This window comes from Caretta caretta, chromosome 8 (genome assembly GCF_965140235.1).
Source record: "Caretta caretta isolate rCarCar2 chromosome 8, rCarCar1.hap1, whole genome shotgun sequence".
Classification (NCBI taxonomy): Eukaryota; Metazoa; Chordata; order Testudines; family Cheloniidae; genus Caretta; species Caretta caretta.
The window spans coordinates 74,612,486-74,627,091 of record NC_134213.1 but is presented as its reverse complement, the minus strand read 5'-3'; the positions used below and the strand labels follow the sequence as shown (position 1 = coordinate 74,627,091).

Below are 14,606 nucleotides of genomic sequence, written 5' to 3'. Positions count from 1 at the left end.
TCCATAGTTATCATAATTTCTATGGCTGGAGCGCAGCTGGGACTGGACGTCCTCCTCTCCCCAAATGCTGACGAAGTCCAGCAGCTCGGCATTGCTCCAAGTGGGGGATCGCCTGGTGCGTGGAGCAGGCATGGTGACCTGGAGAGATGCGCTGAGACCACTGCACGCATCACCGAGCAAACAGGAAGGGGACTTTCAAAATTCCGAAGGAATTTAAGGGGTGGGGCTCACGGATGGTCACCTGAGGGCAGGGCAGTAGAGTTCAAACGGATGACCAGAGAGGCGAGAACAGGCATCGTGGGACACCTCCCGGAGGCCAATCGCAGCGCTGTAATCAACCAGGGTGTCTGCACTGGCACTGCGGTGCTGCAGCCCTGGCGCAGGAAGCCGTACGCCTCTCGTCGGGGTGGTTTTTTTACAGCGCTGCAACTGCGCAGTTTCTGTGCACGAAGTGGCTTGGCAGCATGTGCCCCTCAGGAGTTACAGCGCAGAAAGCTGCTTCACTGCGCAGAAACTTGCCAGTGTAGATAAAACCAGATTGATTTTAAAGTGATGGGATTATTCTGACAAACACGGTTAAAAAAGGATAGTGATTTGTACCTTGTGAAATCTATAGATCAAAACAATTTAGAAACTTGACCATTTCAATTCTGGCTCCCCCCTTTTCTTAGACATAATAACCCAACTGCATGGATACCTGAAGCACCTGATTACCTATTTCAGAGTAACAGCCGTGTTAGTCTGTATTCGCAAAAAGAAAAGGAGTACTTGTGGCACCTTAGAGACTAACCAATTTATTTGAGCATGAGCTTTCGATGAAGTGAGCTGTAGCTCACGAAAGCTCATGCTCAAATAAATTGGTTAGTCTCTAAGGTGCCACAAGTACTCCTTTTCTGATTACCTATTGTTTTCTTAACACCTCATTAACTTAGTGCAAGGGAGCATCTCAAGCATTCATGAGGTGTTAATGAGAGAAACAATAGGTGGATAGGATGAGAAAAAGTCAGAGCAGGGAAATGGCATGGGAACACACTGAGTCAGAGACATGAGGTTGCACCTGGCCTGGGAGAAAATGAAGCTGGTGCTGGTTTCCTTGTGTGCGTAGGGCCTTCACAGCTGCTGGGGGCAGCTCCAGTTGAATACAATAATGCTGCTGTCAATTCCCCAATGACCTCCATCCTTAACTCATGCAGCATACTAGTTTCTGTAGCCACCCCTTTGTCTACCCTATGCTATCTGCCACAATTCACCTCTCCCATTCGGGGAAACATTTTTAGGTTCCAAAGTTAAACAGAAAAATCACTGCTTTGTTTATTTACCACTGTAGTTGATAAATCAGTTTCCTACCTTTGCTCATTGACCCAGTATTTACTCTTCAAACTGCAACAGAAAAGGAGATTATGAAGCGTTTCAGATCAAACTAAGGGTATGTCTACACAGCATTTTGAAGGAGAGAGAGTGAGCCTCCCAGCCTGGCTAACTGACTCAGGCTAGGAGGGCTTGCTCTCATGCTCTAAAAACAGCTGTACAGACAGCACCTTGAAGCTGCAGCTGGGGCTGGAGCCCAGGCTCTGAAGCCTAGGGAGAGGGACAGGCTTCAGAGTCCAAGGTCCAGCTCCTGGTGCATCTTCAAAGCTCTGTCTATTCAGCTATTCTTAGAGCACTTAGCAGAAGCTCCATTAGCCCCAGTCTGTTGACCAGTGCCGGGAGGCTTGTTCCAAAATGTTGCATACACATACCCTAAATGGCTTGCTCTGGCTCAGATGAACATTAAACATGTACTTAAGTGCTCTGCTGAACTGAGGCCTCTATGGGCATACTGAGTGTTGATGACACTGAGATGGGGATTTATCATCAGGAGTCCATAAACTTTCTGGAGTGGGCTTTTTGCTTTTTTATTGCTGCCAAGGTTCATACCAGGATAAGGGCCAGAAGAGGGAAGAATGGAGACTGAAGGCATCTCCAGATTAAGCAGAGGTGAGCAAACGATTTGTAAGGTCACACACAGCGGTGCTGTTCTGGCTCTATCTTGAATCAACATCGAAATGGTTTATACCAACACATCACAAGAGTTCATGGTGTCTCCTAAGGAGGGCAGGTGCTAGTGAGAAAACAACACCTTAGGATAGTTAATCTCAAGGACATTTCAAGCAGTGCGGGGAGTATTGGAAAGATAGCACAGACTGAACTCTGATCTTGGGGTATGTCTGTGCTGTAATAAAAGACTTGTGGCGTGACCGCAGCTGGGGCTCAAGCTCATGGGGCTGAGTCTGTGGCACTATAAAACTGCAGTGTAGATATTTGGGCTGGGGCTGGAGACCCTGGTCCCAGCCCGAGCCTGAACAGCTAAACTGCAGTTTTTAGCCTCAGAGCCTGAGCCCCATGAGCCCAACTCAGCTGACCCAGGCTCTGACACTCGGTGCCGCAGGTTTTTTACTGCAGTGTAGACATGTCCTTGGAGTCAGGTACTCTTGGGTTATGTCTACACTGCAATGTAAGCCCAGAGTTAGTAGAACTCAAGTTAGCAGACCCCGGGTTTGTTAACCTAGGGCTTAAGCACCCACACTCATTCATATCCCCAGGTTAGGAACTGTTGAACTCTGGGTCTCCAGCGTCTATACTGCATTATGTGGGTCCACGTCCAACCACCCATATCCCAAGTCTTCCTAGTGCCCTCCCAAAATGTGACCACTCTACCCCTTTGTTTGTGATGCAGTGTGGGAAAACTTCACTGTCCAGAGGACAAAAAAGGTCAGTGGATGTCAAGAGCGCAAGCCCAGTGGGGCTGAGTCCACACTGCAAAGCAATAGGGCTTGAATCCCTGGATCCCAGCTTGGCACAGGCTTGGACCCTCCTGGGATCTGGGTTAATACAATTTGTGTGTAGATGGAAAGGAGTGGGGGGCGGGGTTAGATTTGAGCTTGAGTTTGAAAGGCTTACACTGCAGAGTACATGTACCCTTGAAGTCTAATCCCAGATCTGCCTCTACGGGCTTGTCCACACATAAAAGTTGTACTGCTCTGGCCATACAGGTATAGTTAAAACAGTACAAGCTGCTTAGGGTAGATGCAGTTATAGTGGTATAAAAGTGCTTATATTGGTACAGTTTAATCCCACCCAGGAAGGATAGTAATCCTTATCTACCTCCCAGGCTGGTGAGGGTTAATGGCTGTACACTGTGAGCGAATAAAGTGCTATGTCATATTACTGCTACTGAGGATATCACAAATGTGTATTCTATGCGGAATGTGACAAGCAAATAGAAACCTCTCAGCGAGAATGACCCCTACCTTTCTCTGATCAGACTGGGATAAGTTTTCACCAGGAAATCAGAAATGTTTCTGTGGGTGAGATCTTGAAGAATTTCTGTGCTGCGCTGCACTCTCTGGGAGGCAAAGAAAATTCAACCAGTTAGAGCAAACCAACCAGTTACAGTCCCTAAGCCCATCAAGTGGATGTTTGTCTGGAAAAACCACACCGTTGGTTTTAGTTCACGGGATCTCACCTGAAAGTAACTTTTATCTAGCTTTGATATGTGTGGATTCCCAACACCGCTGAAACCAAAAAGTTCCACCTGGGTTTGAGTCAACTCTGCTTCACTGGGGTTTGAGGGGAAATCATGTGAAAGTTCCACAGAAGTCTGCAAGGCTTGAAACAAGCCATCCTGGATTCACTCTGAAACTTTACCTGCTTGCTAACTCTACCCAGTCATCCAGAATCCAGGCTCAGAGCAGGGGAAAATGTATTTCCCATCTCTTCCATACCTAACGCAGTGCTGTTTACTAAATGATTCACACACACATATTTTGCTGGATAAGCACCTTCTTCCCTACAAAAACAGGCAGTGTAGTTTATTTATCACATAATCTCATCGCCCAACTGACTGGGGTGGCTTTAGAGGTGTATGTGGCCGTTGCACGGTACCTGTGCGGGAGGAAGGCCTCCAGCTCCCGCCGGGCATTCCGGGAGCATAGCGAGCTTCTTGCGAGTGCTGCAGCTGCAGGAGGGAGAAGGGTCATCAGGGCTCCATTTGTGGGTCAGAAACAGGTTGGTTACGTTCGGAGGAATAGGTGGTATGCTCCAGGCAGTTGACATATTACTGCATGGGTAGTCCCTGTACAGAGGAACACAGTATCTCTTAACAGCGCCGTCATATAGCTCACCAGAGATCATAAACACATGAAAAAATGCCACTGTAGTTGAGATGTTTGTTCCTTTTGCACTCCTCCCCTGCAGTGTGTCATTACCAATGAGAAGAGTATCTCCCAGTCAGAGAACCTTAGAGTGCTTGATAAACACCTGTGACTCAAATGCCACACCTGTGAGGTTATTGTCCCCATTTTGCGGATGGGGAACTGAGGAACAGTGAGGTTAAGTGATTTGCCCATTGACACACATTAAATCGGTGGCAGAGCCAAGACTTTAACCATTTTCTCCTAGCTCTCTATTCTAAGACCATCCTTCCTCCCTTGTTCTCTCATCACACTGTACCTCCCATCCATCCTCAATGCTTCGAGCTTCATCTTGTTCTCACTTAGGTCATACCTACACTACACGGACCCTGGTGGTTTAACCACGGCCCTGTAGCTAGGCAACCTACAGCAGCGGAACGGGGAGGAACACCAACTCCCCAAGTGATGGTAGTTAGGTCAACAGACACATTCTTCTGTCAGCCAAGCTGCATCTCCACCAGAGGATAGGTAAGCACAGCTACAGTATGCAGGGGCATGAATTTTTCAGATCCCCTTAACACAGCTGTTATATTGACCTAAGTTTTAAGTCGTGCTACACTATATAGAGGAAAGGAGATGAAACAGGAACCACCAATGGGCTGGCAACATCCAAAGAGGAGAAAGGAATCAGGCAGTGGGCAGCAGGAGAAAGGACAGTGAAGGGGTGCAGGCAACAAGGACACACATGCAGGGGCATAGGGGGAAGAAAAGAAAGGGTGGGAGAGGGAGAAGAATTTAAGAGTCAAGGCACATAGTGTGACTGACATTTTTTTCAGAGCAAACAGTTAAAAATTCACAGTTACTTCCCTAATAGTTACTTTTCCACTTAAGTAATTGCTGTAGCCGCCTTTGCTGTCTTTTATCTATAAATATATAAAAGTGTGACTTGTTCTTAGTCTGATTGCATTATTTTCTCACTATTTGTTGTCATCTCCAAACATCATTACCAGGACTAAACATGGAGCATGTGTTTCAGTGAAAAGCTAGCCCACATCACTCTCAGTGTGGTATCCACACACCACTGGTTATATCTTACAAGGGACAATTTCTTCTTCAAGAGAGAATATCCAATGACTTACCGAAGAGGCTCTTCCTTCATGCAACGATTTCCAAATCCTGGCTTATTCAGGAAGGCATCAGTGAGGGAAACCATCTGCTCACTGCCAGGCTGCTCATTGCTAAGGAGATTGCACAAGATTTACTGTATAAAAACCTGTCAGACTGCAGAAGTAGAATACACAAAACCAGCTGGTGACAGCATCACACAGCTAGACACCAGTGGCGGGTTAAAGATTTTGCCGCCCAAGGCCGTGAAATAATTGCTGCCCCCCCCACTCCCCTGAGCGCACGGCCAGGTCCTGCTTCTCCCCGCTCCCTGCCAGTGTTTGTGCGCAAAACAGCTTTGCCAAGGAGGGAGAAGAGGGGGGAACGCGGTGCGCTCAGGAGAGGAGGTGGGGCCGGGGCGGGGATTTGGAGCAAGGAGGTGGCGGGGAATGGGTGGAGTTGGAGCGGAGGCGGAGGGCGCGAACCTCTGGCTGCTATTATAAATTTGCTGCCCCTGCAAATTTGTCGGCCTAGGCGTTAATATGCTGCTGGTAGACACATAGCTTCTTCTAGGCAGACTCCTCTTAGATGCTGATAATCTAGTCTCTTCAATAGGATATGGTACACAAACCTTAGAAAGATTCCAAGAGGGCTTAAAGGTCAAAGAAATGGCCATTTTTTTCCTGAGACCAAACCACCAATTTTAACATACACTTAATACAAATACACACTCCCCTTTGTAAGCTTGGGATCATCGCACTCACGAGTGAACGCTGATCTTCATCTCAGACCCACCCAGAATAAACTGTCATACTGGAACTCAAACACAGAGAAATCATAGGACAAGTATCACATCCCCTCTTTTTAATAGGATGAGGCCAAAGAAAGAATTCTAACCATGTCAACGAAGTATCTAACAACATTAGCGTGCTGCCGGTGCCAGGTGCTATATACCAGTGATTTTCAAACTGTGCTCCACACACCACTAGGGGATCAGTTAAGCTACTTTGTACAAATGCTTCACAATCATTACAGCCTTCAAGTACTGATGCTTTCTGATGGTTATAGTCCAGCCTAGGACTCTTACGGTTAAAAGAAACATTTTTCACCTGATAAACTAAAAACAAATGTGTTTCTCTGCACCCTGCATGATGCATACTTTATATCTTTGCCAAATGTTTCTTTGGTGTAAATTCAATTGTGATCATATTTGTGGACAGCACAAAGGGTAGTAAATACACGGGAAGTCACAGGCAAACTGCCAAGTGACCTAGAGGTTTGGCAGCTAATGAACAGAATTTGAGTACTGACAAATGTAAAATCTTATGCCCAGGAAATGGAAAGCAGCAGCTACCAAAATGGGAGGGACACAGCCAAGCAGCAGCAGCACCCCTCACATCAAAGCAAGTTTACTTTCATCTTCTCTTTAGCATTGTCCAAATAGTACATATAACTAAGTATAACAACCCCCACCATACGTCATCTGCAGGTTTTGAAGCTGCAACCCTCAGCACCAAAGCACAGATCTACCACTGGAGCTAAAGGAACAAGTCCATAACTTGTTGGAAGTTGTTGGCTTTAGTACTCTAATTGGACCAGGTACTAGAGGGGAACAGGACACTTTAAACACAAACTCTAGATTTGGCACATGGAGGTTGGGAGATAGGCCATTCACAATATGAAAACGTTTGAGAACCATTCTTTTGCAGTAAGACAATAGACACAATGGGCTGGATTCTCCACTCATGCTAATTTCATGTTAATGAACTATTCTGGGATAAGTCAGAGGGGAATAAGGCCCAAGAAACAGCAGATATAACCCAGCAGTCCTAAATGCTAAGGAGGAAAGGGGATGGGAGATCTAGTTTAAAAAACGATTCCTCTCACCTGAAGAAAGTAATCTGGTATCCATAGATCCAAGGATGTAGTATTAAGCTGGGATATTCTCCAAATGGAGGGATAATAACTGTAAGTATTAGAGCTAACAACACAAAAGTAGCTGGGAGAACAATCTGCAGGGAACAGGAAAAACATCACAATGTGCAATAACATTTGCGTACAGCTCAGAACACACATACACAAAGGAGGGACAGCAAGAGCACATGGATCAGGCCTACTTCTGTTCTCAGACACCACCATTTCATTCCCAGCACTACCAGCAGCCAGAGCTGCCATAGTGCTGGTTTTTACCAACATGGACTATATCAGGGACAGTCTCAATCAAAGCAAAACATTTTGGAGGAGGCAAATTGCAGAGAGAGAGAGTCTATAGTGTGTGTACATGTGCTTGAGTGTCAGATGCAGAACATCTGGGATATTAATTGGAACAGCCTTCACAAGGACATTGGCACCTGTCATCATCACCACCCTTGCTTTTGATGGAGGTATCCCTGTGGCCACTAGTGCTGAGGACTCTTTAGGCAAGACTCAGTGACAGTGATGAAGGAACGAGTGGTACCTGAGCAAGGAAGTCCTTATGGCTACGGGTAGCACGGTGGAACCGTTTGATGAGCAGTGCTTTGATTTGCTGACGGACAAGCTGAGAACCTTTATTCTGCCGGGACCCTTTGCCTTCACTCCCATCCCCTGTTCGGCCTGCAGGTGTTCGAGAGGCTCCATTGGTCTCCAAAGGGGGTTGTTCAGCCTTCTCTTTTTGCTCAATGCAGGTTTTTCTGAGAGTGAAGCCATTTTCTTGAGCACCTCCTAAGTTTTGGGAATTGAAGTGATCATGTGCATTACTCCCTAGGAGGAGGGGCTGAGAGGCTATTTCAACCTTGTTCATCATTGCTGGGTAAGCTCCTTTAGAAGTTTAGCCCGGTGGAAGCAGATATTCCCAAACCTATATATTCCTGTCAGCTACATTGTTTTGCATTACAACCATTGCAATGCTGCTCCATCGACTGGTACCAGGCAGGCTGGTTACTGCAGCCTTAGTCCTCTATTCCATTCCCTTTTTTCAACACTATGGATGAGTTAATCAAGTCTCTGGTGAACATACTGATAGACAGCAGAGTGCTGGATGCCAAAACCACTTATACTTTAGAGACTTGAGAATGGATTTTGTGGTTAAGGATCTGATCCAGCAAAAATGGAAATCTGACTTCTATTGACTTCTCGGATAATGGATCAAACCCAAAATCAGCATCACTTGCTGATCAGCTATATAATTAACAGAAAGACATATGGGACTGGAAGCTATTACTCTCGTTCTTAATAGGCTATCAGAATGCAGAATGTCCAAGAAAAGAGCATCAGACACTGAATATCATGGATATCCCCTCTATTTGACATTGGTGAGGCCTCATCTGGAGTACTGTGTCCAGTTTTGGGCCCCACACTTCAAGAAGGATGTGGATAAATTGGAGAGAGTCCAGCGAAGGGCAACAAAAATGATTAGGGGTCTGGAACACATGAGTTATGAGGAGAGGCTGAGGGAGCTGGGATTGTTTAGCCTGCAGAAGAGAAGAATGAGGGGGGATTTGATAGCTGCTTTCAACTACCTGAAAGGGGGTTCCAAAGAGGATGGCTCTAGACTGTTCTCAATGGTAGCAGATGACAGAACGAGGAGTAATGGTCTCAAGTTGCAGTGGGGGAGGTTTAGATTGGATATTAGGAAAAACTTTTTCACTAAGAGGGTGGTGAAACACTGGAATGCGTTACCTAGGGAGGTGGTAGAATCTCCTTCCTTAGAGGTTTTTAAGGTCAGGCTTGACAAAGCCCTGGCTGGGATGATTTAACTGGGATTTGGTCCTGCTTCGAGCAGGGGGTTGGACTAGATGACCTTCTGGGGTCCCTTCCAACCCTTATATTCTATGATTCTATGATCTACCTGCATTCTGTGATCCAGGGTCAGCATCTGCTGTGACCTTCAGGAAAACCTGCCAAAGACATGCACACCTCTTGGTTAGTAAGACCTTTGGAGTCATCCTGCTTGTGAGATGCTAGACATCATCCTCTAAAATGACATTTGCAAATAACTCTGGGTACTGCTGCTAACTACAGAATCAAAGATCCGCTAGCATTTGCTTGGGAAGCAAAAAGGTGTGGGGAAGCAGAGAAACAGAGATAAAAAGCGAGGAACATTTGAGGCTAACAAGTCATGGTCCATTTATAAACAGATCTGATGGGCATCCAGGTTTGAATTATTTCTGAATTCCCATCTCTAAAGATCTGCTGTGTTACAATGGACATTACTTGGTTTTTCTAGGTTTTGAGGGGATTACTATGGCGCCATGTTTTGGAACTTGAGATCTCCCAAAAGGATTTCTGGAAGGACTGACAAATATTTCAAAGCATCCATTACCTCTTCAAGCGGAGTGTCCGATATCCCAAAACTGCTGAGTCCCAAGTCAGCTAGGGTTTCTTCCAATTCTCTGAAGAGACTGGCGTAAGCTCGCTGTTTAAAGTCTTTACTGGGCAAAAGGTAGATGAGTTCCTGACCAATACTTTCAATTAACTTTGCTTCTGGAACATGATGATGAATAAGTTCTGTAAGCTCATTCACATCCCCTGTAAAGAGTCAGAACAGTGTTCAGAAAATGAGTTTGAAACTATTAGTCTACAGTCAAGGAAGACCCAAGCTTCCACTTTACAGTCTGAGCCCAAGATCTTAGAAGATGTCTCAGACAAGCGGTTTGTCACAGAAAGGTAAGCAAAACCACCAAGAAGCCTTAGCGATTTCCAGGTGACAGTAAAATACACGCATTTGAGACAATGCTGACAAAGGGAATCTCAAAAGCAGGGTTCTCTAAGATTTAAGTGGCAGTACACTAGGAGAAACAGCCATGTTTCAGAAGAATAGGTCTTGGACAAGATGAATGATCCCAATTCTTACCATCCAGTTCTCGCTCGGGACCTTCCGCTGTATCTTTAGGTGCACACCTGGAACAGGAACATGAGCACTGAGATCCACAGCTAGGGGAGTGCTAGTACAGATAAGTAAGAAAGAGGATGTTAAGTGCTTCAGATGCATATAATGCATGCAAGCTAGTGTGTAAGAGTGTTATCTTCAGGGATTGTTTCATCAGCTTTTACACAGCTTCAGGGCAGTAAGAAATTTGTCTTAGCTGAAACATCTTGAACATATCACACTCAGACTTGCAGTCTGAGGACTAGCATAAAAGACATACAAAAATTAAATTTCACACAAGCATTGCATCACACCACCATGCATGTGGTAACCACATGGAATTCTAAATTACGTGCATTTACTTGGGGAAGTTGAATGAACAATGGCCATACATACAGACACTATGATGTAGTGGGGTTTACAAACTGGGACCTACAGGATGAAAAACAATCCAGATCCCTCTTATCTGAGTTGCTGGAGAACTGCTTTTGCCAGGACTAAGTGGCAGGCAGCCATAGTTCCTGAGTTACCTGCTCTAGGGAGACATGATCACATCTAGTGTATTGCAGAAGGACTCATGCTTGGACAAGTGAGACTCCACAGGGAGATGTTCAATGTAAGTGGGGCGGGGAGAGATTTTCATATAGGCATCAGCCTCCAGAACTGGCTGCCCAATTGCCATTTGTGCCTTTGAAAAGCCCTCTGCCCTAAGGCATATACATTCATAAAACTGGAAAAGCTCTGTTAAGAGGTGAATATTTAAATCCCTAAATAGTCCTCTAATTTCATGTTTTCATTGCCTTATTCCCTAGGATACACCATTTACTGTACAGTCACCTTTGTCCACAGCAACAAACAGCAGCTACTCAGGTTCTGATCTGTTGCAGTGAATGAATATTTGAAGACTGCTTGTGCAACGAGGGAGAAGAGAACTTACTGAACCCCATTCTCCTCCCCCTTGGGTGTTTTTCATCTTGCGAACCAAGGTGAGATAGAAGCCAGATCCAAAGCAGTTCTTTAGGAAGACAGGAGAGCCTGAGCAGAACAATTTTCCTTGGGAAATGATGGCCACCCGGTCTCCAAGGATGTCTGCCTCATCCATGTGATGCGTAGAGAGGATGATGGTTCTGCCTAGGAGAAGGAATACAGAGATGCTCTGCAAGGTATTGTTCCTTCAGTACAATCAGGGCTGTATGTGGATTACAGGGATTAATATAGAACTTCTGAAAGACATTCCCAGGAATAAGAGCCAAAGATTTCATCACGAGTTGATCCTATAGGGTTGGGCCTTATTCATGGCAAATAGTGGCGATGCAGGCAAGATGGCAAGTGCGCAAATTAAAAACAAAGAGCTGCAGAAGTGACAGATGCTCCCACATGAGCAGGCAAACTCCCAGTGAGGCCCATGAGCATGCGACACTCATAACAGCACCGCCAGCTGCATCCCAGGATGACTTTGCAGAACATATGTTACATAACTGAACATGTCTCGATAGTTTAACACATATTAGCTTGAGCATCCATAAAAGGAGAAGCTGACAAGGAACTAGGGGCTGGCTAACCCAGGGTGGGAAGAAGCTCACACTGAATGGAGCTAGTCACAGAGTAAAGTACTACTCACAATGAATAAGAGTGACAGAATTGGGCCCATTGATGAGAAATCTCTCCAGCACTCATCCTCAGAAATGAACAGCTTCATTTTTTTTTTTAAAACAGGAGTGAGGCATTTGATAGGTTCAGAAAGAAGCTGAAGCTCTTCCTTACTGTAGCAGTTGTAAGTGCAAGCAGCAGGATACCTAAACTTTTCCAAACCTGTTCGGCTCTGGGCCCAGCTCTGTCTCACTTACTCTCACTGAGTCGTGCCTCACACTGTTAAGGAGTCCCACTGAAATAAATTAGATCATTTGCCTAGTATGACTCTACTCTGTGTGACTTAGATTAGCAGAACTGGGCCCTCTGAGCACAGTTTAGTCTGCTCTCTCCTTGTAACATTAAGTTGCTATATCATATCTCTAGCTTTTCTGACCTCCACCGTAAACCCCCAGGTCATGAGACAAGTGGCTTACGTGAATTTACCACTCGTGTAACCTGTTTGTGCATGTTCATACCCTTTACTTTAATGAAAGCTTATGCAACAGACATGCTTATTTGTGAAAGGGCTTAAAAAGTGATTTAGTCTCTGGAGCGTGTTACCTGAGCGATACTTCAGTAGAAGATCCCAGATAGACCTCCTGGAATATGGATCTACTCCAGAGGTGGGCTCATCCAAGACGACCACCTTTGCTTCACCAACAAAGGCAATGGCAACAGATAGCTTTCTCTGCATGCCACCTAAAGAGTGCAAGGACACAACTGTGGGAGTGAGAAGGAAGAGCAGCACACATTGCAGCATGTGATGATAGATGGCTGATTGTGTCTGCTGGAGAGAGACCAGGTAAAATAAGAACCACTCTCACTCCTGAACCTTGGCCCAGAACTTGAACAAATACACACATTTTTGCTGTAGTTCCAAAAATTTAGCTTAATTTTTTCATTACTTTTCATTTTCATGCAGTGTCTGCATTTTCTGGTTCTAGCTTGGAGCCAAAGCAGGAAGTTCTAGAGATGGTCTAAGAAAGTTTGTTTTCATGATATTGTCGGCCCACATTTGCAGAACCTAGAGATCAGTGAAGTATAAGAACTCCTGAGTACTTATCTAACCCAACCTGCAACTCTGGACATTTATAGGTGTATCCATCACTACACCCACATGCTGCCTCTCCTTGACACTGTACTACATACAGTTTTACCTTTTAAATGACATGAACAGCCCTTATAAAAATATTACATTATTCTAGGGTATTCACCCAGGACACTGAAGCAGCAGTATGGGAAGGTGTTGCATTTTGGACTATTATCACAGAATAGTGGTGGAGGTTGCGTTATGTTGTTAAGAGAACACATATTTTTGTATTTAAATATATATTTTTATTCAGCATCATTAAAGTAAGTTTTATACATCACAGGTACACTCACAGCTGATGCCTTATGGACAAATTCTGCCACCCACACTGCTTGAGCAAGCCCATTGAAATTCATGGGGCTCCAATTCACTACTCAAGAGGTAAGGGACTACTTAGTGTGAATCATTGGCAGAATTTGTCCCCATGGAACTAAAATGGTAATAGAACAAAAACGGTGCAGAAGATTTTGAGAACAAATCCTTGGGCACCTGACAAGTTTTGAGCCTCTTCATTTCTTTTATGGGGGAGACCTATATCTTCCAGCATCATCTCCATCTCCAACACAGCTTCCTCTCGAGACCTCCCTTTCAGCTGGGCATAAAACAAGATGTGCTCTGCTACAGTGAGGCTGAGAAATCAGACAGGAAGACATGGAGACAGTTTAAATGAAGAACCAGGTTGCATGATCCAACATCAGTCAGTTCATTATAGCATTACCCCCTTTGAGGAGAGGAACCAGTTTGTCCCTTACATGCGCCAACATTGGCTGGCCTGCAACTCCTCAGGATCACCCTGACCTTCCTTGCACTTGCTGCTTCTCTGCCTACCCACCTACCATCTTTCCAAAATGGCACCCCCAACCATCAGCACAGCCTACTGCCAGGATTTTGAGGAACTGGGCCCTGGATTATTGTGTGCTTTGATTCTCATGTTAAGTCCCTCCCAAGCCCTACCACAATGCAGTACCTATGTCAGGAACACTTATTTCCCCTGAGTAATAACTTTGGGCCCAGCCAGTGCAAGTAGGGGATTCCCAGATGACCCATGCCTGCCAATAGTGGGGAGAGAGGGGGGAATAAAATGTGGGCAGCCAGCTTCAGCAGTGTTACTGAGCGTGCTCAGTCCATGTGAGCATTATCAGTACAAACCAAGCAACAAATCTGGGGGGAGAGGGGGGCACATGACCTGCATGCCCTCCACCCCCCATGTGTCTCCTCTTGGGGATTGTAGAAAGGGTAAAATAGTATCTGTCCTTCAGAAATACTGACAGGAGAAGAAGGAAGGAGGATTCTGTCTGAGTTACATGTACTGCCAGAAGAGCACAGAGAAACAACATGGGCTTCGGGGACATCCCAAACATCCAGACAGGGTGGAAGGGGCTCAGTTCTTGAGTATGGCATCAGATGGCACTTACTGATTAAACAAGATGTTGTACTGAGGACACATGCCTAAACTCTGCCGAATCGAGTCCATATGCATCTGGATGTCCTTGCCACCAACCAGGACAGTTCCAGATGTGGGTGGGAACAAGCCTGTTAGGATTGATCTGGTCAAACAACACAAGAAAAAAAAGCAAATGGACAGTCCTTAGGTTTCACATATGCAGAGACACTTCTTTCATGGGCCACTAGGTGGCACATGACGACTTCTTATTCCGGTGGTTGCTGAAACACAATCCCACTGGGAAGCATGGACACATCTAAATCTAGTCCTAATAAAATACACAAGTGAGACCCTGGGAATGCGTACAGTAACTCT

At 45.4% G+C, this 14,606-nt stretch overlaps 1 protein-coding gene across 1 annotated transcript in view; it reads right to left on the bottom strand.

Annotated features, from left to right (window-relative positions):
• Positions 1-14,606, bottom strand: part of ABCA4 (ATP binding cassette subfamily A member 4) — a 116,389-nt gene that overhangs the window by 31,208 nt on the left and 70,575 nt on the right. The window contains exons 21-33 of the mRNA XM_048862192.2: positions 14,263-14,394; positions 13,337-13,476; positions 12,319-12,456; positions 11,063-11,256; positions 10,111-10,201; positions 9,580-9,785; positions 9,106-9,154; positions 7,735-7,979; positions 7,164-7,288; positions 5,312-5,410; positions 3,925-4,114; positions 3,291-3,385; positions 1,348-1,380 (exon numbers count right to left, since the gene is read on the bottom strand). Coding sequence (XP_048718149.2) covers positions 1,348-1,380; positions 3,291-3,385; positions 3,925-4,114; positions 5,312-5,410; positions 7,164-7,288; positions 7,735-7,979; positions 9,106-9,154; positions 9,580-9,785; positions 10,111-10,201; positions 11,063-11,256; positions 12,319-12,456; positions 13,337-13,476; positions 14,263-14,394 — 1,737 coding nt within the window. The remainder of the gene's footprint in view (positions 1-1,347; positions 1,381-3,290; positions 3,386-3,924; positions 4,115-5,311; positions 5,411-7,163; positions 7,289-7,734; positions 7,980-9,105; positions 9,155-9,579; positions 9,786-10,110; positions 10,202-11,062; positions 11,257-12,318; positions 12,457-13,336; positions 13,477-14,262; positions 14,395-14,606) is intronic.